Raw genomic sequence first — 24030 nt, forward strand, 5'->3', positions numbered from 1 at the left:
ATGTTGTGCACTGTTGAAGAATTTAGGGGGAAAAAATATCAGGAAAGTTTTTGATGTTCTCTAAAGTATGCAAAAATACATGATTTCTATAAAACTGTAGAAAAATATTGAGAGGAAAGAACAGTCTGATATATATGGAAAATAGCCTGAGATTAAAAAACTAGATGATACAAAAATGGAATTAGATAAGAAATAAATGCAAGGAAACTACAAACGATCTACACTGATGGAATAAGAACAAGTATGAATAACTACCACTATGGAAAAAAACTCTTGAAAATGTTTACAATCATGCAGAGCAAAAAACACAAATAAATGAAGAAATATGAGAGAAATGGCATAGGTATAAAAGAAAACATACACATAATACAAGAAAGAAATAATGTTATTGATATCTTACATCTATATCTTCAAAACTTCAAAACAGTGTATTATGTCATTTCATTACGTAGTTTATGATAAATCATTTTAATTTCTATGGGTAAATAGGATATCAAATGTCACACATTTCTAGCAAACATTCAGGTTTAATCACTGTTTTAACATATCTATAACCAAGTCATTGAAGCTTTTTCAAAATAAAAAAATATTTATTTTTCATAAATGACTATAAAGAGAAATCTGAATTCAAAAATTTATTTTTGGTTTTTCACTACTCAGGCGTTAGTCTGTTCAAATTTATAGACTCTGGCTAAAATTTATAGACTTAGAAAAAATAAATTTAAAAAGAAGCAAGAGTAGGGTGAATAGTAGTGGCAATTTTGATTTATACATTATCTATAAAACAATGGGATGCTTAATGGATATTCTTTGCTAAAAATTATCTAAATCTAAATTATCTAAATTGGAAAAAAATAATTTACACTACAAACATTTTTGCAAAAAGATTTAATGAACAAGTTCTCTCATATTAAAAATATTTTTTGCATAACTTTTTTTTGGAACCTATCCATCATGAAATCAGATATAAATGTATACAGTAAAAAACGTATGAAATGATATCTAGGCTTGTTTAACGAGGTTATTTCAACATTACACGTCGTTTGTTTTCATGTTTTTAAAGGATGTGGGCTTCCCTATATTTAAATGATACATGACTGAAAAAACACGAGCTGTGATACTAATAGCTGTCTTCTGTCCAGAATTGTGTGACAGTCTTTGAGACTGTTCACCCATGATACTACCACAAAGGGCTGAAAAGTGAAAATTCAGAAAAATTTGATATGTATATGTGTGTGCACAGAAAAAGATGGTGTCTATAAAATATAATTCACATTTTCTTTTTAAATCATTACATAAAATAAAAACTTTAATTGCTTAATTGAGCTGCATGATCAGCCAGGAGAATTTGGTGCTGTGTAGACACTTTCTTAACAGAATGATAGTCAATAGTTGTGCTCTTGGTTGGACCTAATTCTTCAGTCGAAATATGAAGAGTATGTTGGATGGAAATAATAACGAATAATTTAGGTTAGTTGAGAAATGGAAGGCAATAAGATAAGAAACTGGAATACTGTTTGATAATCATTCAGATTTGGATAAATATTTTGAGTTTATAAGCCAAATCATCAGGTTTTGTTTGTTTGAAAATTAATTTTCACTAAACACAAATATAAACAATAGAGAAACCTAACCAGAATTTGAATAAAAACTTTCTTTTAAATATTTCTGAAATGTAACATTAATCATTCAGCAAAATTTATTTTAACGTAAAGTAGAAGACATGGCAACATGTGTGCTAAGAAAAGATCATGCAGTTTTGTGCAATCTTTATTTTTAGTCATCATGGCAATTTAGTCAATTTTAGTTGTTATCCCTAAATTTTTAATTAGCAAAAAAAGTCAACAGATGGATAGAAAAGAAATCCAAAATTTTTAGTTATTTATTTTCGTTTAACTAAACTGCCTCGCCATACTAAGAAAACATTTTTATAAAGGTTAAATAAAGTATTTCATGGCAACTGCTGCTTCTTAGTGCCTGTATAACAAGAAACATGAGCCAGCCAAAGTTGTGCAAGTTGGTTTTCTTTCCCAGTAAGAGAACGTTGTATCTAAGACCTTGTCCTAACTCATTTTATCCCCAAGTGTAAGTCAAGCAAGTCAAATATGAACGAATGCCTGAAGGGAAGTCCCGGACTCCAAAAGTATGTATTATTTCACATTTATCTTAAAATCTGTTCTCAGAGTTCTTAAAATTCACTAACTTGGCAAGTCTGGAATTATCATGAGAAATGAAATAATTTCATAACTATGAAGTCATCCAGCATTCCATGCATCTGACACTCCTTGGGCTTGGCCATGTCTTGGGCATTATTCTGACCTTTAGATAATAAGCTCTTCAATATCCTGTTCAGCATGGAAATAATTAAAACGTGCCACAGTATAAAAGGTATGCCATTGTCTTTATTAGAGTTAATGCTTTTGTTCCACAGACTTGTGGTGGTAATTGGTTATGATTAAAGACAATCACATTATGTATGCTGAAATCTTTATAACATTCTTAATCAGTATTTCCCATTACTTAAAAATGGCAAAATACCATGCTTTAATGGTCCAGCTGCATTCCCTTTCTCTAAGCACTCTGTATTAAAATTCACATTTAAAATTAGTTCCGTAAAGGACCTTTATGCTTAGACATCAAGAATTCACATTAGCAGAGTACTGGCTTGTGAAAAGCCTTTGAGTGTCTTGTAAAAAGTTTAAGGAATCTTCAGTACATTTTTCTCCAAAGCTATATTTCAATATCTAAAATTTATTGCCAGAGGAGGGACATAGAGACCATTAGAAGCACCAGCACTCATTCCTCTGGGTGCTTTGCAGCTGAAATAATCCCTAGTCATTCTCTTTCATGCAGGCTTGTAGAACACTCCAGAAATCTGCTCTGTGACTGGATACAGTGCCCTATCACAATCCTATCTTTGCCATTTCTTATGGTAAACTTTGCAAGTCTTAATGTGGTCATATTGCAAATCATTTTTACAAAGAAACTCTGAAATATACAAGATAAAGAAAACTCAATCCCAAACTTCTACCTCGCATTCAAATAGAGTAAATGTATTTCCTAAAAGACAATGAAAATATTCCAAATATGCTCTATCCCCTAGATACTTAATGACCCAAATTGTTAGGGCCCCGTTTACTTCTACTGGAGACTTCACAAGGCACCATAAGCTTCTTCAGAGAATATAAGTTTCCTGGAATCTTATGAAACTAAAAATATTTTAAGAGAGAAAGGTGAAGAAACGGAGTCTACGGTCTACTATTTTGCTGTTTCAATGACTGCTTAAAACTGAAATAAAAATGCCGTTGATAGACACTGGACCAGGTACTCAAATGGAATCAGTGTTTACAGAATATTTTGGCTTAAAAACCTTGCCAGATGGTCCCGAGAAGTATTTACCTCACTGTTGATTTTAGCTATCTTAATGTCATCAACAATAAGAAGCTTGTTATTGCCACTGGGGATCACAGGCAAACAATCTCCCCCCTAAATGGAATTGCTAGCAGTAGAGAGCTGTGCCCTATACAACAATAAGGGTCGTACTGTAGGCTTCTGGGAATCTATTTCCATGATTAGAGCAAGAGACAATATATGGCAAATTTACTTGAAATGATGCTTACTTTAAATTGATAATATTTTGTAATTGTACAATGCACTTCTAGTTTATGATAAAAAATACGAAGTTTTCATAGTTAAACAAAAGTGGGAAGAGTTGGATATGAATGTGGACCTGAAAGTTGGTCTAATTTGAAGTATACTGCTAATCCGCTCTTGTAGCATTCTCCTCTATTAACATAGTTTTCACTAGAGGCCATCGGGAGGCCAAAGGGATGGAGGTAGGGAGACCAGGAGCTACTCTTAATTGAGTCCAATGGCAGTGACAGTATATGGAAGCATACGTGTTGAGATCAGAGGACCTCTTTTTGTGTGTCTGCATAGTATACACAAAAGTAACCAACATGTTGTAAAGAATACTTTCATAATTTTCATAATGTTAAGAGAATTAAGCCTTTTAATCTGTGTTCTTGAGAAATGTCAGAAATGTTATGAGAAATCTCAACATTTATATATCCAGTGAACATTATCGAATGCCTATTACGAGCAAGATACAGGATTAGATAATGTGGAAAATCACATTTTTAAAGCCTCCTACTCTTTTTTCTTCCTTTTTATTTTCAGCAAAACCTACGAAAAGCTCATCTACATTCACACTAATCCATATTCTCTCCCTCCTATCTCAAAATAGAAGGAGTCATTTGTGGTAGGTTCCAAATGGCCTCAAATTCTCTCAGCAATTCTTATCAAAAGCTGAAATCTAGTTCCTTATCCTTTGGATCTGGCCTAAACTTGAGACTTGCTCTGCCTAATAGAATGTGACAGAAGTGGTGCTGTGTAAGTTCTGAGCTTAGGCTCAACGGGCTTTGCAGTCTCTGCTCTTGCTCTCTTGCTTGGGCTAGCCTGCTGGAGAGGTCATATGGAAGATGAGAGTAATCTTGCCAAATAGCCTGCCAACTACCAACATGTAGATGGGGCCACTTTGGGCCACCCAGCCCCAGCTGGCCTATCCACTGACTGCAGCCCCATGAGTGAGCTTAGCTGAGACCAGCAGAACTTCCTGAGTGCCCCTAGATTTCTGACCAACAGACTCATGAAGTAATACATTTTTTTTAAGCTACTAAGTTTTGGGGTGGTTTGTCAAGCAGCAACAAATATCTGGTATAAACCTCTTCCCGTCTAGGATCAGTCCTTCTACCTCTGATCTGGATTCCTTCCTCTGCTTCCCTTCTAACACATCATGCCATCCTTCCTATTTATTTCTTATCTCATATAAACATGGTTAAGTTTCTCTCATTTAAAATTCTTGCTTGACCCTGCAGCTTTGTCTAGCTAACACCCAATCAAGATTACAAAAATAAGTCCATACTCATTTTCTTCACTTCCTCACCTCCCATTCACTTCTCAATCCACTGCAATCTGATGTCTATCCTTATCTTGCCACTGAAAATGCTTTCCTTGAGCCATCAATGAACTCCTAATTGCCAAACACCATGGTCTCTTCAGTTCTAGTCTCACTGAGTCTCCTATGGCATCCTACAACACTGATAATTCTATCCCTCTAGATATTCTCCTTCCTTGGTTTGTAGAAAACCATTAAGTCCTAATTGTCCTGCTATGTCTCTGTTTTCTTCAGACCTCTCATCCTCCCTCAATGGTTCCCATTCCTCAGCCTAACCCCAAACTATTAGTCCTTATGTCAGCCCACCTCCAAGGTAGCCCCAATGATCCTTGCCTCCTGTTAATTGTGTCTTTGTGTAGCCTCCTACAACACTGAGGGTAACCTGTGTAACCACTTGTCTGTTACAGAAATGACGAATGACTTCTGATCTTAGGTCATAAAAGCCACTGTGGTTTCTGTTTTCTTCTATCCTGAATCACTTGATGTGGGGGAAAGCCAACTGCTATGTCACGGGAATACTGAAGTAACTCCATAAGAGATCCCTGTAGCAAGGACTGAGGCCTCCTGTCAAGAGCCGTGTGAGTGAGCCACTTTGGAAATGGGTCCTCTAGCCCAGTCAGGCCTTTAGATGACAGCAGCTCCAGCTGATGTCTTCACTACAGTCTTATCAGACTCTAAACTAGAACCGTCTAGTTAAACCTCACCTGAAATTCCTGGCTAATGGAACGAGATAATCATTGTTTGTTGTTTCATCTACTCGAGTTTTGTAGTAATTTGTTAAACAGTAGTATATAACTAATATACATTTTGTTATCTGCAAGCAGGATGCAACTACCGTGTTTCCCTGAAAATAAGACCTAGCTGGACAATCAGCTCTAATGCATCTTTTGGAGCAAAAATTAATATAACACCCAATCTTTATTATAAGACCCGGTCTTATTTTTTTATAAATAAATATATAATTTTTGCTCCAAAAGATGCATTAGAGCTGATTGTCTGGCTAGGTCTTATTTTCGGAGAAACAGGGTATAACAAAATCCTAAAATGTGGGAGGGGCTTAGGAGCAGGCAAGTGGGCCAAAACTGGACGGACTTGAGGAGTGCTGATGAATGTCTAAGGTGCTTCAAAGATATTAGTAGAAACCTGATGGCCTTAGAGGAGGCTTCCAGTGAGGAATTTATGAAAATGTTATTGGAAACCTCAGGAAAAGGAATCCTTGTTATGTAGTGGGAGAGGGTTTAGCAACACTATAACCCACAGTAACATGGAAAGTAGAAAATGTGTCTATTAAACCACATGGTCTGGCTAAGGAGATTTCCAGGCAGTATTGAAATGCTTCCTGGTTTCTATTTGCTGCTTATATTTAAGGTCCAAGAGACGTGATATAAACTGAAGGAAGAACTGTTAGATAACAAGGAGTGAGGACTTGCTAGTTTTGAAAATTCCTAGTCTTCCAGATGGCAAAGGATGCTAAAAATCAAGAAATGGCTTTCAGACAAAGATCACGTCCAGGACACAGCCAGGAAAGTTGAGTCTAGGGATGAAGCCAGAAACTCCTTTGTTAAGATCTCAGAAAGATCTAAATTGGTGTCTCAGTGAACTATTCAAACCACAGGGCTCCTAAGACACTTAAGGGTGATGCCCCTCAGCAGTGTCTGCAGGCTCCTAAAGCAGAGAAGGCATTATCTTGAAGAGATACATGAGTGTGATTTTGTCTACAGTAGTAAACCTTAATAAGATTAACAAGAGACTCACAAAGTTGTTAAAGGAATTATAATGGCAGAAACACTGCCAATTTAGACTGAAAGAGACAAAGATGGTACAAAATGTAAAGAGGTCTTTGAAACTTCAAAATTCTACAGGTAGAAAACAGGCTGGGAAAACTCTGCCATGCAAATGAAGGATACTTTTTATGGAAAAGAATGGATGACTGAAGAGGCTTGCTATTCCCAAGCAGGAGTATGAATGATTACTAATCAAGAAACTTCCAACATTTATCTGGTTGGATTTCAGAATTTCTATGGACCAGTGACTCCTACGTGTCTCCCATTTTGTCCTTTTATGTATGGGAGTGTCTACCACAGCTGTCCCAGGCCCGTACCGCCATTGCCTGTTGTTCTACTGCAAGAGATAACTAATAAAGTCCTCTTCTCTTAGTACTCTCTCCTTGGCATTTTTGTCTATATCCACTGCTACATAGGCACTGATGATAGGCCAAATTTTCACCTCTTTGAAAATTTGGCCAGACTATTCTTTTGAGTTCCTGACCCTTATATTTAATTTGCCCACTCTACATGACCATTGGATGTCTGGTAAGAAAGGAAAAAGGGAGGGAAAGGAACTTTTGGTTATAGAGAGCTGAGTTCTTTACTAGGCACTTTATATAATTGTTAACTCATGTGGCATTCACTTAATTTTGCAGAAGAAGAAGCTGAAGCACCAAGAAATTAAGAAACTGTCCGATCTTACACAGCTAACAAACCTTAGAAGCGAAACCCAGGTATTTATGGCTTCAAATTTGTGCTTTTTCTAATATATCATCCTTTCTACTCTCCTAAGGTAACCTAAAACGCAATGTGTCCAAAATGAATTTTAGGATCATGCTGTTGTGCTCCAATTCTGTCTCGAAAATATTGTCCTACTTAGTTCACTGTCTTGCCCAATAGCAACACTACCAACTCCCATCTTGTCCCCAAACTTCACAGTCAAACTTGGCCCTTCTCTTCCATGATTAATAACCAAATCCTGGTGATTATAACCTCCCAAATATCTTCCAAAAACATCTCTCCCAATCCAAACTTTCTCTCAGCACTTTAAAGATTTTGTTTCACTGTCTTCTAGCTTCCAGGATTATATCTAAAGAGAAGTTCATAGTTTTTTGAATTGTTTCCCCCATAGTTTATCTCTGGCCGCTTTCAAGGTTTTCTCTTTATCTTGGTTTTCAGTAGTTTCATTATGATGTGCCTGGGTGTGAATTTCTTTGAAATGCCTGTCTGGGGTTTTCTGAGCATCTTGGGCTTATAACTTTCTAACTTTCATAAAATTTGAGAAGTTTTCTGGGATTATATTTTTAATTTTTTTGGCCCCATTTTCTCTGTCTCCTCTCATTTTTGGATTGTAATTACTCATATATTAGACCTTTTAAAATTGTCTCACAGGTCCCTGAAATTCTATTCATTCTGTCTGAATCTTTTTTTCTCTCCTTTGGATTGGATAATTTCTATTGATCAATCTTCACATTTACTAACTTTTTTCTTCTGCCATGTTGTATTGTATTTCTATTGCTGAGTAACAAATTACCCACAATTTAGCAGCTTAAAACAACATACAGTTATAGCATCTGTGGGTCAGGAGTCCAAGCATAGTTTAGTTGGGACATCTGTTCAGGGTAGAAAATAAAATCACAAGACTCGACTTGGGAAGATTCCACTTCCAGGCTCACTCACGTTGTTGTAGAATGTATTCCCTTGTGGATATATGATTAGGGTCCTGACTTCTTAATGACCAGCACTGGCAGCAGCTCTGGGTCCTGCAGGCTTCCCACAATGCCTTGCCCCATGGCCCTCTTCATGGGCGGTCACAACAAAGCGGTTTGCTTCTTCAAGGCCAGCAGGAGCGTAGGTGTCTCTCCTCACAAAGAGGCCAGTCCCTCTTTTAAGGGCTTTTACTTGATTAAATTAGTCCCACCCAGAATTATCTCTTTTTTGATTAACTACAAATCAACTGTTTTGGGACTTGAACTGTATCTGTAAAATCCCTTTACCTTTGCAATAGTTGCAATAAAGTATATATAATATTTGATAATTCCAACCTCTGGGTCATCTAGGGGTTGGCATCTGTTAGTTACATTTCCTTTGAAATCAAGTAAACTTTTTTTTTTTTTTTTGAGAGTCTTAAAATCAGTCATGTAATTTTGTGTTACATTGTGGACACTGTGACTGTTATGTTGTGGAGACTCTGGGTTCTCTTATAATTGCTCCAAAGCGTGTTAATGGTTTTGATTTAATAGGTACCGTGTTTTCCTGAAAATAAGAGCTAGCCAGACAATCAGCTCTAATGCATCTCTTGGAGCAAAAATTAAGACCCAATCTTATATTATATTATGTAAGACCTAATCTTATATTAGAGTAAAATAAGACCGGGTCTTATGTTAATCTTTGCTCCAAAAGACGCATTAGAGCTGATTGTACGGCTAGGTCTTATTTTTGGGGAAACACGGTAATTAATTTGTTTAGACTCAAAATGAAAGCTCTCACACCTCGGTGAGTGGCAGCTCAGATTAGTTCAGTTCTTTAAGTCTTGGGTACAAGCTGTTCTCAGTTTGCTCGATGTATATATGGTTCAGAGGTCAGTAGTTAGGCCAAATTTAAACATACAATTTTCCTATTTTCTGGCTTTCCCTTTTTCAAGGTTTTCTCCTCACTCTCTAACAGTCTTGGTTGCCTGGGCTCTTCCCTCTGGTACCTTGGGTCAGAAAGATGATGGGCCACCCCTGCACTGACACAACTGCAGTTGCCCTCAGGTCAAAGCCACAAAAAATGGGGAATTCACACTATGAGATTACATGCTCAAAGTTTTGATTCCCCTCCAAAGTCTGCCTGCCTTTGTTCAGTCTTCCGAGGCCTCAGGTAGTTGTTTTGTGTTTTGCTTAGAATTTATAGCTATTATTCACAGAAAGATCAGTTTGTTAGGCATTCACACCACCCTATGACTTCTACTCTGTCTTGGCTCAGTTACCATTATTTCTCCCTCTCCCTGGACTACGCAGCAGTGTCCACACTACTCTCTTGTTTTCAGTCTCTTGTAGACTCTTTTAAACTACACTATAAGAATCTTCCCAAAATGCAACTGTGATCCTATGACTCCTCTACTTAAAACACTTCAGTAGTCGAAAGCTGCCCATCACGTACAGGTATGACTCCCCAAAATGAACTGCCAGGCTCTTCGGAACAGTGGTGTGCTAGAATTGGCTCAACTTGTTTGTTAAAAAGAATTGTACACTGAAACCTATGTAACTTTACTAACAATTGTCACCCCAATAAACATTGATTAAAAAAATATGTAAATATTCAGGAATTTTGCGAGTTAATTGTTAAATCATTGGCAGCTTGAAATCAGTTATGGTGGGAATATTTACATCATGCTAATTAGCTAACCCTACAAGTTAGGGCTTCCCCACCACCACCACTGTAAGAGCCAGTTTAGTAGCACATGTCACTTTAGCATGGCATGCAGTTTTTATGCCTGAGTTATTCTGAACAAAACCTGAATTCCCTTAAACATGACATGCTGAGCATGCAAGTGTGTGTTTATGTATCTCCTTAGTTCTGTCTTGTGTGTTTCCTCCACTATTGTCCACTGGGACAACTTCTCATCCTTCAATCCCAGCCTCTGTGGAAAGCCAACTTTGACCTCTCCAGGTATGTAGTTTTTCCTGCTTTTGTGCTACCACAGCCTCCAGAAAGCATTAAAACTGCTTACCACAGTGTACAAATGCTCTCACGGCTTTCATCTACTTTCCCCTCTTGCAGTCCCACATATGTACTCTACACTGTAGCCAAATTAGTCAAGTTGTCTTACCAGGCCGTATTGTTTCATGCCTCTGTGGCTTTCACACATGTTGGTTCCTTTATCTAGAACACCACCGCCATACTCACTTCATTGGCCTTTTTCATTTTTAATTAAAAAAAATTTTTTTCAATTGACATACAGTTGACATACAATATTATATTTACACATTAAAATTCAGTACAAATATTCCTTCCACTAGGAAGCCTCTCCAGATTACCATCCTCATGTTAGAATTGAAAACACTTTCTTTGAGTTCCTATTAAGACCCTGTCTGTATCCAAATGCAATCGATTTTACTTCTTGATTCTCTCGCTTTTCTTCCCTATTGCTAGTGTTTTAATTCAGTCACCCATCATTTATATCTGTCTTGAACTACTGCAATACTATTCTGATACTAATCATGTCTATAATAATTTGTTTACTCTTCTGACACCCTCATTAGACAATAAGTTTCTTAGAAGAAAGTACATATTTAAAAGTGAATGGGAGAAAAGGAGACTAAATAAGCAGCTAGAAAGAAATAATGGCAGATAGTAGGGCTTGTGAGTAGACTGAGTCAGGTCTTAGATGTCAGATAATTTGGAAATATTTAATAAATGATGGAGGAGGCTGTGAAGACTTTTGGAGAGGAAAGCATAATAACTGAAATACTATTTAGAAAAATTACTTGAGAAGTAGTCTGCAAGACAGGAGAGGGGTAAAGATGTAACTAAGAGATTAATTGAAAAAACCTATTGTAATAGTTTATATGAGAAGAAACAAAGATAATCATTCTTAATATATCATTATACTTGCCACTGACTTGTCTGTTTACTCATTTTTTCAGGGTTTTTAACTTAACTTCTCTCTGATTTAATAATCCACATCCCTTATTTTAAACAGTTGAGAAGTATATACAAATATAACGAAGTGGAAAAATACCACCTTAAGCCACCATTCAAAGGCAATCATTGGTAACATTTTCATGTCTCCTTCCAGTATTTTTCTATGCCTTTGTCCTTCCTTCTAGTGTTAAGATTGTGCAGTATACAGAGAATTTTTATTCTGCTTTTCTGACTGATATGATATGGTAGTGCTTTTTCCTTTCTATATAAAATTTTAAAGGTCCCGTAATAGGTCATCTAATAGATATGCCAGATTTTATTTAACTTTCCTTAAAAGTAAACATTTTGGTTTTTAATTTTTTGATACCATAAATAAAACTGTGATAAACATTTTTATGTATAAACCTTAGTTTTAATTTGAATCATTTCCTGAGAGTAGATTATTAGTAGGTGATTTACTGGCTCAAAAGCTATGACTATTTTACTAGCTTTGATACTTCTTACCAAATTGCTTTCTAGAAAGGAAGTATCAATTCCATTTCATCTTCATTGTTTAAGAGTGTCCTCTCATTTGCCCTTTCTAAACAAACTTTAACATGCATGCCATGTGCCAAATAATAGCAGAGGCGAACACTTGAAAAAAATTTATCAGTTTGAACACTTTTACCAACACAGGGTAATTCCTTCCCTCCCTAAGTCTGCCTTTAAATTTTCTAAATTGTGACTGTGGCAACAAAAAATGTGCTCTTTGTCTAGATATATGTATCCACACACATTATATAAATGAATTGGGAAAGAGTGGTAAATGTATAAGAAGTACAGTCTAGTTAATGAAATTGATAGCTGGCTGAAATTACCTTACGATGGGTAAATACTATCACTTTTTAAGTATTTTTACATTCAAAAAGAGAACTGGAGAACTTCTTTTGTCTCTACAGGCCCAAAACGAGTATAATAAAAATATTTTACTGCTATGTAATGTTATGTAGTGAGTACAGGTTGATTAGATAAGTATTATACATAAACTATTACCTGTTATTTCTTAATTTCTGAAACATTTTACCGAGTTTTCAAGTGATAGGAATATCATTTATATCAGAGTGAAAACAATTAAATATCAAACCTTCAGTCTATTGAGTTTTGTCAAATGAGAGGCCTTAATAAGCAGGGATTGCCAAACTATGGCTTCTGGGCCAAATTTGGTGCACTGCCTATTTTTGAATAGCCTTTGAGCTAAGAATAGTTTTTACATTTTTAAATGGTTGAAAAAAAGCAAAATACTATTTTGTGATGTGTGAAAATTATTAAAATTCAAATTTCATTGTCTTTAAATAAAGTTTTATTATAACCCAACCATGCTCATTCGTTAGGGCTGCTTTCGTGCAGCGTTGAGTAGCTGCAACAGACTGTAAAAGACCGAAAGCCTAAAATGTTTACTATCTGGCACTATACAGAAAAAGCTTGCCAAGCTCTGACTTAAAGTAATGTATGATTTATATTTTCTTCATTAAATCTGATTACTTTAATGAATATTTCCCAGATGCTCTGCTGCTCTCAAAATTAATTCTTACCTTTTTATTAATTCTTACCTTGTTAGCTTGCACTTTCAAATATCTGCCATTTTTCACTAGCTTATGAAACTTTCTATTATATCCTTTTTGGAGCCATATTTTACTATTTTCTACAGTTCTGTCTAGAGCCCATTTTTATCTTGCTTGATGATTTGATTATTAAATTAAGTCACTACTATCTGGAATTCTGTAATTCTAAAAAAACACATAATCTATAAATTGTGCATTGGGGATTTTGGGGGTAAAAGCAAATGTAATTCCTTACATACAAGGTAGAGGCATTCCTATTCCAAGCAGTTGATTAGCCAACAGTGCTCTCTATTAAGCAGAAAAGGAAGTTAAGCAGCCTATACGCACATCCTATGAGTTGATGAGAGTGTCTCTATGTCCGGTTTGGCTAAATTAAACAAAGCTTCCCTTCACTGTGAGCTGCACATACTGCCCACATTCTGGGGAAAGATTCCACAAACTCACATTTCCAGTTCTTACGTTCAACTTTATATAATGTGAAGCACTTCTGAAGACCAATCCCTTGCTGGTCATTGGTCTCATCCAACCTAATCTGAAGTCTACTGAGTTGGGATATTTAAGGGCCCTTTGTGGTGGCATAGATGACTGTGCAGCTGAATATGTTCAATTATTCCCTAGGAAACAGTTTTGTTCTTCCTTTGTTTGTTTAGGCAAGCAACTGTTGTGGGATATCCAACATTTTAAGTGATTCTGCCTCAGAGCATGTGTTAGAAACTATAAGGAGAGTTTATAACTTTTCATTTCTAAAAGGTTTTACATCTTTGGATTCTGGAATTGTTTGTGTCCATGTTTCTTCCCATCCTGTTGGGACTTGCTGTTGTTAGCAACATCCTGTGTGGCTCTAAGATATGTTGACCTCCTGGAAACCTTTCCAGGTGTCATTGCCACTTTCTTGATCTCCGCAATATAAGCTGCATTGTTTAATGGACTTAAATTCTATGAACTTTAGAAATCCTCCCTGAGACTATGAATTGACTAACACCCAAGGTAACATAACATGCAGACACAAATGTTCCTAAAACCAAGCCTGCTGGGCAATGCAGGATGTGACTTGGAGTCTGGAAAGAGGACCAGTTTGCTCACTTGTGAGTCGATGACTACTGCCAGGTGCAGTTTGAAGCTAAGTGGCTAGTTTTTCTGATCCTCAGATGTAACCTCTCATTAGAACAACAGCAGAATCTGTGATTGTGGGGGTAAGGAACTCCACGCAGACCCTCTGGGCCCATTCAGACCTCTGGCTTCAGAGAGCCCTAAAATACATTTCCTTCAGCAAACATAGCCATAGCGAAGAGACACTGCTTTTTACAAATCTGAGCTGAGTTTAGCCTACGATTATAATGACTACAGCTCATCTTAAAATTTGTATCCAGAGGATGCACTTACAAATTAAAAAGAAAAAAAAGTTTAATAGATACCTGTCTTATGTCTCCAGTTTGTCACTGAAAGGTCCTTATTCTTTTTGGAAATACAGTTAAGGCTTTGCAAGGGTTTGTACTTGGACTAAGAATCCCCTATTAGTCTAGCTTTAAATGTGGAGTATTATACTAGTGATTTCTCAGCCCTTCTCTTAAAACCTCACAGCTTGGCTATTCTAACAGACAAATCATGCTGCCAAAACCTAGCAGAATTTGACAACATTGTGAAAATAACACTTTATTGAGAATCAAAACATATGGGATTTTAATTCTACCACTATCTTAGCTCAATATTTCTATTTGTCTCCTTATCTATACAATATGCATTAACAAATAACACAAACCACACAGGGATACTGTGAAACCAAAACTAGTAAACAAACAACTTTTAAGAAAACCTTTAAAAAGTGCAAAGGAGTATTAATATGAAAGTATAGTGCTGGCAGTGGTCGTTCTTTTTTCCTGTCGATATCCTTCCACCCAGACACTGTACATCATGTGTCTGCAACATGAAAACTGCTGCTCCTCCACACCCGAGCCAGCTGCTCTTATGCTCACCCTTCCCATCCTGGCTCCAATATCCAGGGAGTCTTGAGGTCCCTGAGGGCCATGGTAGTCCATGCAACTTAAATGACTGTGAGGGGAAGTAAGCTTTCTCTGCTTTGCATTCTACTGGCTAAGCTGGTAGCTTGTTGTGTGTGAAGGGGACAGGTATAGTCAGTGTACGATTACCCATCACTGCAGCTTCTCAGAGGCTTCATTCCTGCTGCTACTAGTTCATTGCTGGGAATGCAATTACTATGGAGACCTTTCAAAAATCTACAAGGCTATTCAAGTATTGACTTGGACTATCTCTGAGTGGTTGGAATTATAAGCGGTCATTTTAAAATTGTTCTAGATATGTGTATATTCTCACTTTTGCTATTAATAAGAGAAAAACAACAGAAAGAAACTTAATTTTGAACAAACTGCCCTTTAGCTATGTTATAATAGGCAAACAACCAAACACTTAATAACTCTTTAACATGGAAATTTCTCAAGAGGCAAATTTGAAAATAAGGGCATGTCATTCACTCTAAAAAATATGAGTGCAATACCATATCACATGAAAAATATTTGTAAGAACTTTTATTAAGAAGAATTTCTGTAGTTTCAATATCCTGTCAAATGAACTAGAATTAAACAAATATACTTAAATAAGAAGATTTGCACTGTATCTATTCTTCCAAATTTTATACTAATAGTGTGGCCAGTAAGAAATCAGAATCTAGCTACTGGAAGGAAAAAAAAAAAAAGCAAGAGGGAGCCTGAGGGTATAATATATTCTGAAGCTGGTCTATAGAAGCTGATCCCAGATGGGAAAACTTGTTCTCTAATCTAATGATTTTGTTTTAATCACAAGCAGACAGTAGTTTCCTTATTACCCAGAGTTTTAGAAATACATTATTCTTGAGAGTATTTCCTAAGATTTCTTTTACTCATTTAAGACCACATCTTTGTATTTAATTCTTCCTCATATTATCCCTTTAGGGCACATCCCTCTAATTATTCCCATCTAAAATGACAGGAAAATGGAATTATACTACTTGAAAAACAGACATCCTTTGGTATGTCTTTTCTCAGTGCTCCCTTGGGTATATTTTGTCACTGTGTTCACTTTGTCACAGATCATGATCTGTCCTTGTAGGGCAAGGACTATCTTTGAACCCCTAGAGCCTAGTACATGCCTAGCACACAGTAAAACTCTGAACAAACAATGACTAATAATACCAACATATAATGCTTACAGTTTATCAAGCACTGTTCTAGTGCCTTATACATACTAACTTATTTATTATTTAGTCCTCACAACACTATGAAACGGGTACTGTTATTATCACCCCCCCCCATTTTACATATGAGAAAACTGAAGCTCGGAAAGTAAAGCAAGGTTACACACAGCCAGGATCCAAACCCACGTACTCTGGCTCTAGAGTTCAGTTTCATAATCACCGCACCATGCTGCCTCAACAGCACCCATGCTGAACAGGAGACTGGTGAGCATGGGAGCACTGTGCTCCCATCTCAGAACATTTCTGTGATTCTGTCAGATGAAGCTACACGGTGTGGTTTCTTGGGCAACTGAAAGGGGGAAATAACTGGACACAGGCACACAAACACAGAATAAATGAATCCCCAACCTGAACAATTGCTGTGTTTGTAAAGCTGTTTCTGAAATACCTGTGGGGATTTGTGAGAGCGCCAGCTGTACTGGTGACTGTGGAGACTCGCCAGCAGAATGTTTTCGTCAGTATCCACCTGGCCAAACCGCAGTGTCTCCTGTGTGTCATTACAGATCACAAAATGGCTGAAGACCAACTCCTCTACCTCAGGGCATTTGTTCTGAAAGAAAAAGAATCCGAAAGCCAACGTGCATCAGATTAATTGCAAGATGTTTGGCAGTTGTCTGCCCAGTGGCGATTGTTACAATACAGAAACACTAAAAGATCTGCTGTCATTAGCTCTGGTATACAAAATATTCTATACTTCCAGGATAAGCACAAAAAATACCTAAAAGATCTTAAATGTTCCAAAAATATGTTTTGATTTATACTCCTGCAAAATAAATCATAGACACAGAAGAAAAAACAATGAGATCCCTCAAACTTCACATTTTAAAATGAATTAACATGCTACAAAGAACGCTGTACTGGGTAGTGCACGTTCTGAGCAGAGTACTGGAGGCTAGAATTATCATGTTCCTGGCCTTCTAAACTCAACAATCAAGATCAATTACAAAGCCACAGTTTGTACACTACAGAAAGTAAGGACCTTGTAGGTAATACATCCCCAGATCGCTGAAGGGAGAGGGTGGATGTGTGTGTGTGTAAATCTGCTCAGGGAGAAATGTAAATAAAACCATAACTTTCCCTCTATTGTTAAGAGGCTGAACACACAAAACAGATCAACTCCAGAGTCAGGGTAAGCTGGGTTGTAGTTTTCAAGAGAAATAATGTTACTTGAAAAACAGTTGTTAGTGTCTGTTTCAGCTAACGGTCTTCAATCAGCTAATGTACTCCCATTAATCTGCTAAGGCTCAACAAATTAGTAACATGGTCCAGTGTTGATACTCCTTCTAACTTAGTGGCGTCTCCATTGGTTGCTGTTATATCAAAACACTGGCAAAGTGAAAGAGCATTTCTGTTCTTACTCTCATCACTGTGGTTAGATTATGGCTTAATAAACAATAAACATACTTTTGGTAAATGAAAAGAATAGCTAAATAAATGACTAACTTGAGAATGCAAGAAAAAAATCTTAATTAGCCAGTCAATTTGCAGACAATGGGAGGCCATATGTAACTGATGCTTCTCCACTTGGCCTCTATTTCCTGGCTGGGGATGTAAATAATGCCACAATGTCACATTCCATCATTTGCTATTTTACTGAGGGGTGAGTAAAAGGGGATACATCACTAATGAGCACAGTGATTTAAGTGATTATGAGGCCTGCAGCCAAGAAGTCTATGGATAAATGCACCTGAATCCAGCCTGGACCAAGACCCAACCTCAAACGTTATCCAGAACAGTTATCTTAGGAGGTAGAATTCATTCCTAGTCATCCAGAAGGCCCCCCAAAGTGCACGGGCAGTTCTCTATGGCTGCAGTTGGCGAAGAGGCCCTGAAATACTTCCTTCTTCCAGATACCCTGCTAAGCCCTCGTTCTATCATCCAACTATTCTCCTCAAACCTCTTCATTCTCAGGGAGCGGAACCTTGCTGGACCGCCACACTAATCACAAAAAAAGCCTGGCTAAGTAAGACCAAAGCAATTATAGCCACAATTCTCTGTTGTCTACTGTAATACTCTCTGCTGTGGCTTTTAATCGTAAGCTGTGATCTCAGAACCTGATTGCCAGTGGGTCCTAGATGTCCGGGCCGGTGGCACATGGAGCCTCTCTCCATCACTCACCACACTGCAGCTCTGCCAGCCCTCTTCAGTTTCTCCCATACTATACTGGCCCCTTCCTATTCACCCAACATGTCCAACTCCTTCCTGCCTCGGTGCCTGTCCTCTCCTCTGCTTACACCTCTCTTCCTCCCTGCTTTACTAACTTCTTTCTACTCAGCCTCCAGGTTCCTTGCCAGAGCAGTCTTCTGAGATCCTCTCCAGACTAGATTACGTCCCCCTCTTTTATGCTTACACCACACCCTGCATTTCACCTTCATAGCACTTATCTCTACTGGGACTGGGTAATCATCTGTATGATTATGGGTTCAATATTGTCTCTATTATTAGATTCCATGCTGCATAAGGGCTGAAACCAGGTTTGTGTCATTTATAACTTTACCTCCAGTACTCAGCACGATGACTGACATATAAGTACTCAATAAACACGTATGAAACAAATACCTAAGTTTAATTTTTAAAATTGCAAATGTAATAAATGTTCACAGTAGAAAAATTTGAAAATACAGATTTAGAAAAATTAGAAAATACAGATTAGAAAATACAGTTCTATATTGTAAAAGGTTCTAATTTTACACTCAGAGATAACTACTATTATATTTTGGTGAATTTTCTTCTAAGAATTTTTCTCTTCTGAGAGTCCTGCCTGTTCCTGTTCTAGTTAGTCCTATCCAATCCTACTTTACGTATTTAAAGGATGCTAAACCTTTAATCAAACTGGATTCATAGTATATAATTAGTTGTCATGATTTTTCCAGTTAGTTTTATATAATCAACACAAACTGCTCTCCTTGTAAGCATTTTTCTCTCCTTTAGGTCCAAGAGGCCAAACATGAGATATGATTCTAAACTCCCACTTACATAGACATCCTGTGATTGAAATTCAGTTCTCATAATGAATTGGGATCACTCTGCTGGTAACACAGAGGTTAAGTTACCCTATGGGGTTTGAGTGGAAAATAAAATCATATTACTTTCCTCATTTCTACAAACTGACCTTTAATAAATGATGAGGGTTTTAGGAAAAAATGTAAATGAAAGAACACAAGAGGGTTGTTTACATTTTTCTAAAGAATACTCAAAGTCCTTAGGGAACTGTTTCTCTACTGCTCCTTCATCTATGGAGTTCACTATAACTGTAAGTTTAAGCATTTATTGGAATGTTTTAAATTCTGGTATATTATAAGAAAGATCATACACATTTTATATGACATCATACAGGCTAAACTTCAGAAAGCTCACTCAGACTTATAATTAAATGATGGCTTGTTCACATTTAAAATTTGTGCTGGAGTGTTGCAAAAGCATTTGTAACTAAACAGAGGTATCTGTTTTGGTATAAGACACATGAGTATAACCTTGATTTTTAAATAAGATGCCCTTCAAATGTATTTTGTCCAAACGTGGGAATGTTACGTAAAAATAAAAAGTAAACTGCAAGTAGCATTTCGGGTCTTTAAACTGGTTTCACAAAATTTTAATCATTTACAAAAAGAAAAAAATCTACAGCCAGAGAAATCAGACACTGATGAAAGCTTCTGTTAATCTTGAACTTGTGACCTAAAGGTGAAAGGACAAATTGTTTCATGCTTCATCTGTCTGGTCCATCTACACTAGATACAAATGACTTGTCTTGGATATGAATATGATAAAAGGTATGTGGAGAACCCAAATTACTTATCCTGCTTATTAAATTCCTATTTATCATTGGCAACAATTATACTGTATATGAGCATTATATACACAATAAAATCCAAGCTTGGGAAACTAAGCTTCTCTAAAGGGGATAAACCACATTCAGAATATTTTAGAAACAATGAACTTCATAACCCTTTAGAAGCCCATTTCAATGTCAAATGTCCTATAATTTCAAAGTAGTACATTTTTGTATTTACTTTAGAATACACAGGGTTAGATGCCTACCACATTAAAACTTGGTGGCAAGTACCCTTGACATGGGAGGAAACAAGAAAATTACAGCAACAATTACAGAAGTATATCCTCTTGTGGCTCATGTTAACATTGCCAAATCCCTGTATAAATCAGAACCAACTATTCATAGAATGTACCTGTCAGCAATATGCTACGTGACATATGGCTCTACTTAATCAAATATACAATTACATTTAAAAAAAAAAAACTCAGAATATTCCTTTCAAGATGCTGTGTTAACCAGTCATTCACACTCTGATGTGGTTTAAAACATTTAAATATTTATGCAATGTATTTTATTTATATGTATAGCTGTGTCTTAGAGAATATTTTTACCCTGGGAGGAAACTGATATTTCTGAAGGCCATTTTGCAGTAGTTGCTACACGAGTCCTCTTATAATGGCCCTGATACCAGGACAAAAACATCCTGGGTTTCAACGCTGTATCAGTGACTCTTTTATATTTTCTAGGTTTGTTTTTTATTAAATGCATTGTTCAAAATATGACAAAAAACAGAAATTGGAGCCATGGAGGTTTTTTTCACATCGCTATTCGAACCAGCTGCAAAGATTTAGATCACACTAGCTCTTATTTTACGCATGTCCTCTGCAACAAGAAAACCATGGAATGCCCTTAAAAAAGAATTTTAAAATATAAAACAGATGTGTTATCTTCTTTCCCTTTGCTATTGTAGTGCCATGTTAGGTAATTAATTCCTCAGTCTTGTATAGGTCTTCATGCATATAAAGAAAAGTTTATTTCCGTAAAAATTCTTAAGTTAGAGAACTCAAGCCCCTTCTCTCCCCCTCACTGCTCCTGTCCCCACATGAGGTCAGTGCAGGACGAAGGACCATTTCTCTTGGGGAGGCAACTCTGCACAAATGCATGTAAGATGTACAAAATGTGGATAAATGCCTCAGCTTAAATAGCAACACAAACTTTATGGAAATACAGTATTATACTGAAAATCAGTAAGGGAAGCAGAAGTGACTTGTTCTTAAATTGCTGAGCATATTATTATCCAAACATTCTGTGAAATTATTTTCATGCTAGTGAATATGGACAGGTTTCCTATTTGAAATATGCCACTCAGCATAGATTTTATACTTCACCCCTTTTTTGATATGACTAACTTCAGACAAGAGATAAAAGTACAAAAAATATATCCATCAAAAATCTAACTAGTTAAAAAAATCCACTATCAAGTACTTTTTAGTGATTCAAAAATGGCAGAATGATAGTAGGAGAACGACTACACTATCTTGTGCTCATGTATTTCCTTTCACTGCTTTTCTTCTTTGAAAAGACGGAATGCTTATTATCAGAAAGGCTCACACAGGTTCTTCATTTCTGCAATAGATGCTTAGACAATTTGATACATAGCTAAGTTGAAGCATTGGCAAACTAAAGCCAGAGTACTTGGAAAAAATTTCTGGGAATATGTTACTTTCCACACAGATGTGGTACATTAGTCACAAAAATGTGGGCATGATCTCCGATGCATGTGTAGAGAACCATATTCTCCAACGTTTTAAAAAATAACATGCATCACTTTGCCAAAGCAGAGAAGGTCCCAAATATTATGGTGCCCATCAAATTCTTCATTCTCTCACACTTTGGTTTGTGCTTATTATTAGAAGTGATAACATAGAGTGCCTAGTAAAAGATCACATGTGGACAAACTGTAAACTGTTCTAGAATGTTCATACCTGTTGCCAAGCTTGTATTGCAGTGTTTAGAGAATGGACTGCATGTTGTCCAAAGTTTATAAATATAGAATCAACTATGATGGTGCCGTCAAGTAGCTTTTCTACTGCATCGCTGGAAACTGCAATCTGTCCAAAGATGCTGAAGGGTTTCACCATGCTTTGCATTGTAACATTTCTGCACTCTAGAAGTTTACAGTCTGCTTGAGCTGAGAACTGGATCTCCTGACAGACAGAACTATTGTTCCACTGTCGAAGATACATGTGTGGTTCTTTGAAGGAAATAATCATGTATTCTAGTTCAGACGGCACACTTTTATCAGAAACAAATGGCTGTAGGTATTGCGGTGGAGCTGTTGGGAAAACAAACAAGAAAAACAGAAACTGAGATGAGCCAATACTTGATGGAAATAAAAAGATGACATTTAAATGATTCACGTTTTGGTTACTGGATTCAATATTTACTGTTTAATAAATTTAAACATTCTCTTCATATTACAATATATGAGTAAATATCATTTGATATTTACAAACAAAACTAGTCTGTTCAATCAGCAGGTCTCTTAAATACGTATTGTTCAAAGGTTACATTCACTTTCACAGACAAAAATTTGATGACAGAAGACAACAAATAAAATGAAGAAGAGGTAAATGTCTGAGGGAAGTTTTCTAGAAGTTCTCTGTGTCTACTAACGAAATGTCAAAAACAAAAACACAACTCAAAAAGAGTTAGAAACATCAGGCTAAACTCCATTTTTGCTGAAAAGACAAGATGCTTGACAACAGCTGTATTTAGTTTTAATCTGCTTTTTCCCCCCATTTTCCATTGCATGTAGGTTAAAAGTCTAATATTTGAATCAAAATGTATTAACTAGAAATGGTTTGATGCAGACTTTCAGGAATAATTATTTACATACAATATTAGCAAACTTATAGAAGGCCACTTTTGGAGTGTGGGAAAATTTGATCTTCTACCTTATACATGTGTAAAAATGCTGGTCCTTTAAATTCCTGGAAAATTTGCCCATCTTTTGCAGAAGGTATACATGCTTTTGAAATCAGGTAATATCAATGACTTTTGGAATCTATTTGCCATTAATGTAATGGCTCAGGATATAGAACAAAACCAGAAGCATCTCTTTCAAAAAGATCAAAATTGGAATAACAGTAAAACCTGAAATTTTTATAAGTTCCTTGGAACTTCTCATTAGGAAGCACGCAAAATCATGTCAGTTCAATACAATTGGTAACCTACATAATAGGTCCATAAATAGTTCAAAAGTAAGGGGTACACCTGTTATATGAAATCAACTTCAGAATAACTTTGCCAGTGCTTACTGTTAGGGGAAATGAATGCTGCTTCTAAAAATTTCCACTATCATGTGGATGGTGGTTATTAGAGAAGGAGATTTGGGTAGGTGAAATGATTAGCAATCACAACACTTTGAAATATCACTAATACTGTAGCACACAATGGAAAACCCTCCAAGCCTTTTTACTTCCTGAAATTAAATTATCCAGGTAAGAACTGATGAATTGTATCTGGAGATCATTCAAGACAAAACAGTAAGTACTAAGTGGATGTTGTTCTGTTGCTAAGAGTACCTGTGTCCAGCAAAAGAAACCATCGACAAAATCAAGAGGCAACCAACTGAATGGGAGAAGATTTTTGCAAACAGTGCCTCCGATAAGGGGCTAATATCCAAAATATACAAGGAACTCATGCAACTCAACAACAAAAAAAACAAACAACCCAATTGAAAAATGGGCAGACGACCTGAAGAGACATTTCTCCAAAGAGGACATACAAATGGCAAATAGACATATGAAAAAATGCTCAACATCACTAATCATCAGAGAAATGCTAGTAAAAACCACAATGAGATATCACCTCACCCCAGTCAGAATGGCTATCATCAAGACAAATAGTAACAAGTGTTGGAGAGGCTGTGGAGAAAAAGGAACCCTCATACACTGTTGGTGGGAATGCAGACTAGTGCAGCCGCTATGGAAGGCAGTGTGGAGGTTCCTTGAAAAATTAAAAATAGAATTACTGTATGACCCCACAATCCCACT

At 36.5% G+C, this 24030-nt stretch overlaps 1 protein-coding gene across 5 annotated transcripts in view; it reads right to left on the reverse strand.

Moving 5' to 3' along the window:
• The window catches only part of VPS13B (vacuolar protein sorting 13 homolog B), a 765148-nt gene that overhangs the window by 68997 nt on the left and 672121 nt on the right, over positions 1 to 24030 (reverse strand). For all 5 annotated transcript variants that reach the window (XM_081070819.1, XM_081070821.1, XM_081070818.1 and 2 more), the window contains exons 42-43: positions 21958 to 22307; positions 16589 to 16750 (exon numbers count right to left, since the gene is read on the reverse strand). In XM_081070819.1, the coding sequence (XP_080926945.1) occupies positions 16589 to 16750; positions 21958 to 22307 (512 nt within the window). The remainder of the gene's footprint in view (positions 1 to 16588; positions 16751 to 21957; positions 22308 to 24030) is intronic.

Source organism: Rhinolophus hipposideros (assembly GCF_964194185.1).
Source record: "Rhinolophus hipposideros genome assembly, chromosome: 13".
Taxonomy (NCBI): Eukaryota; Metazoa; Chordata; class Mammalia; order Chiroptera; family Rhinolophidae; genus Rhinolophus; species Rhinolophus hipposideros.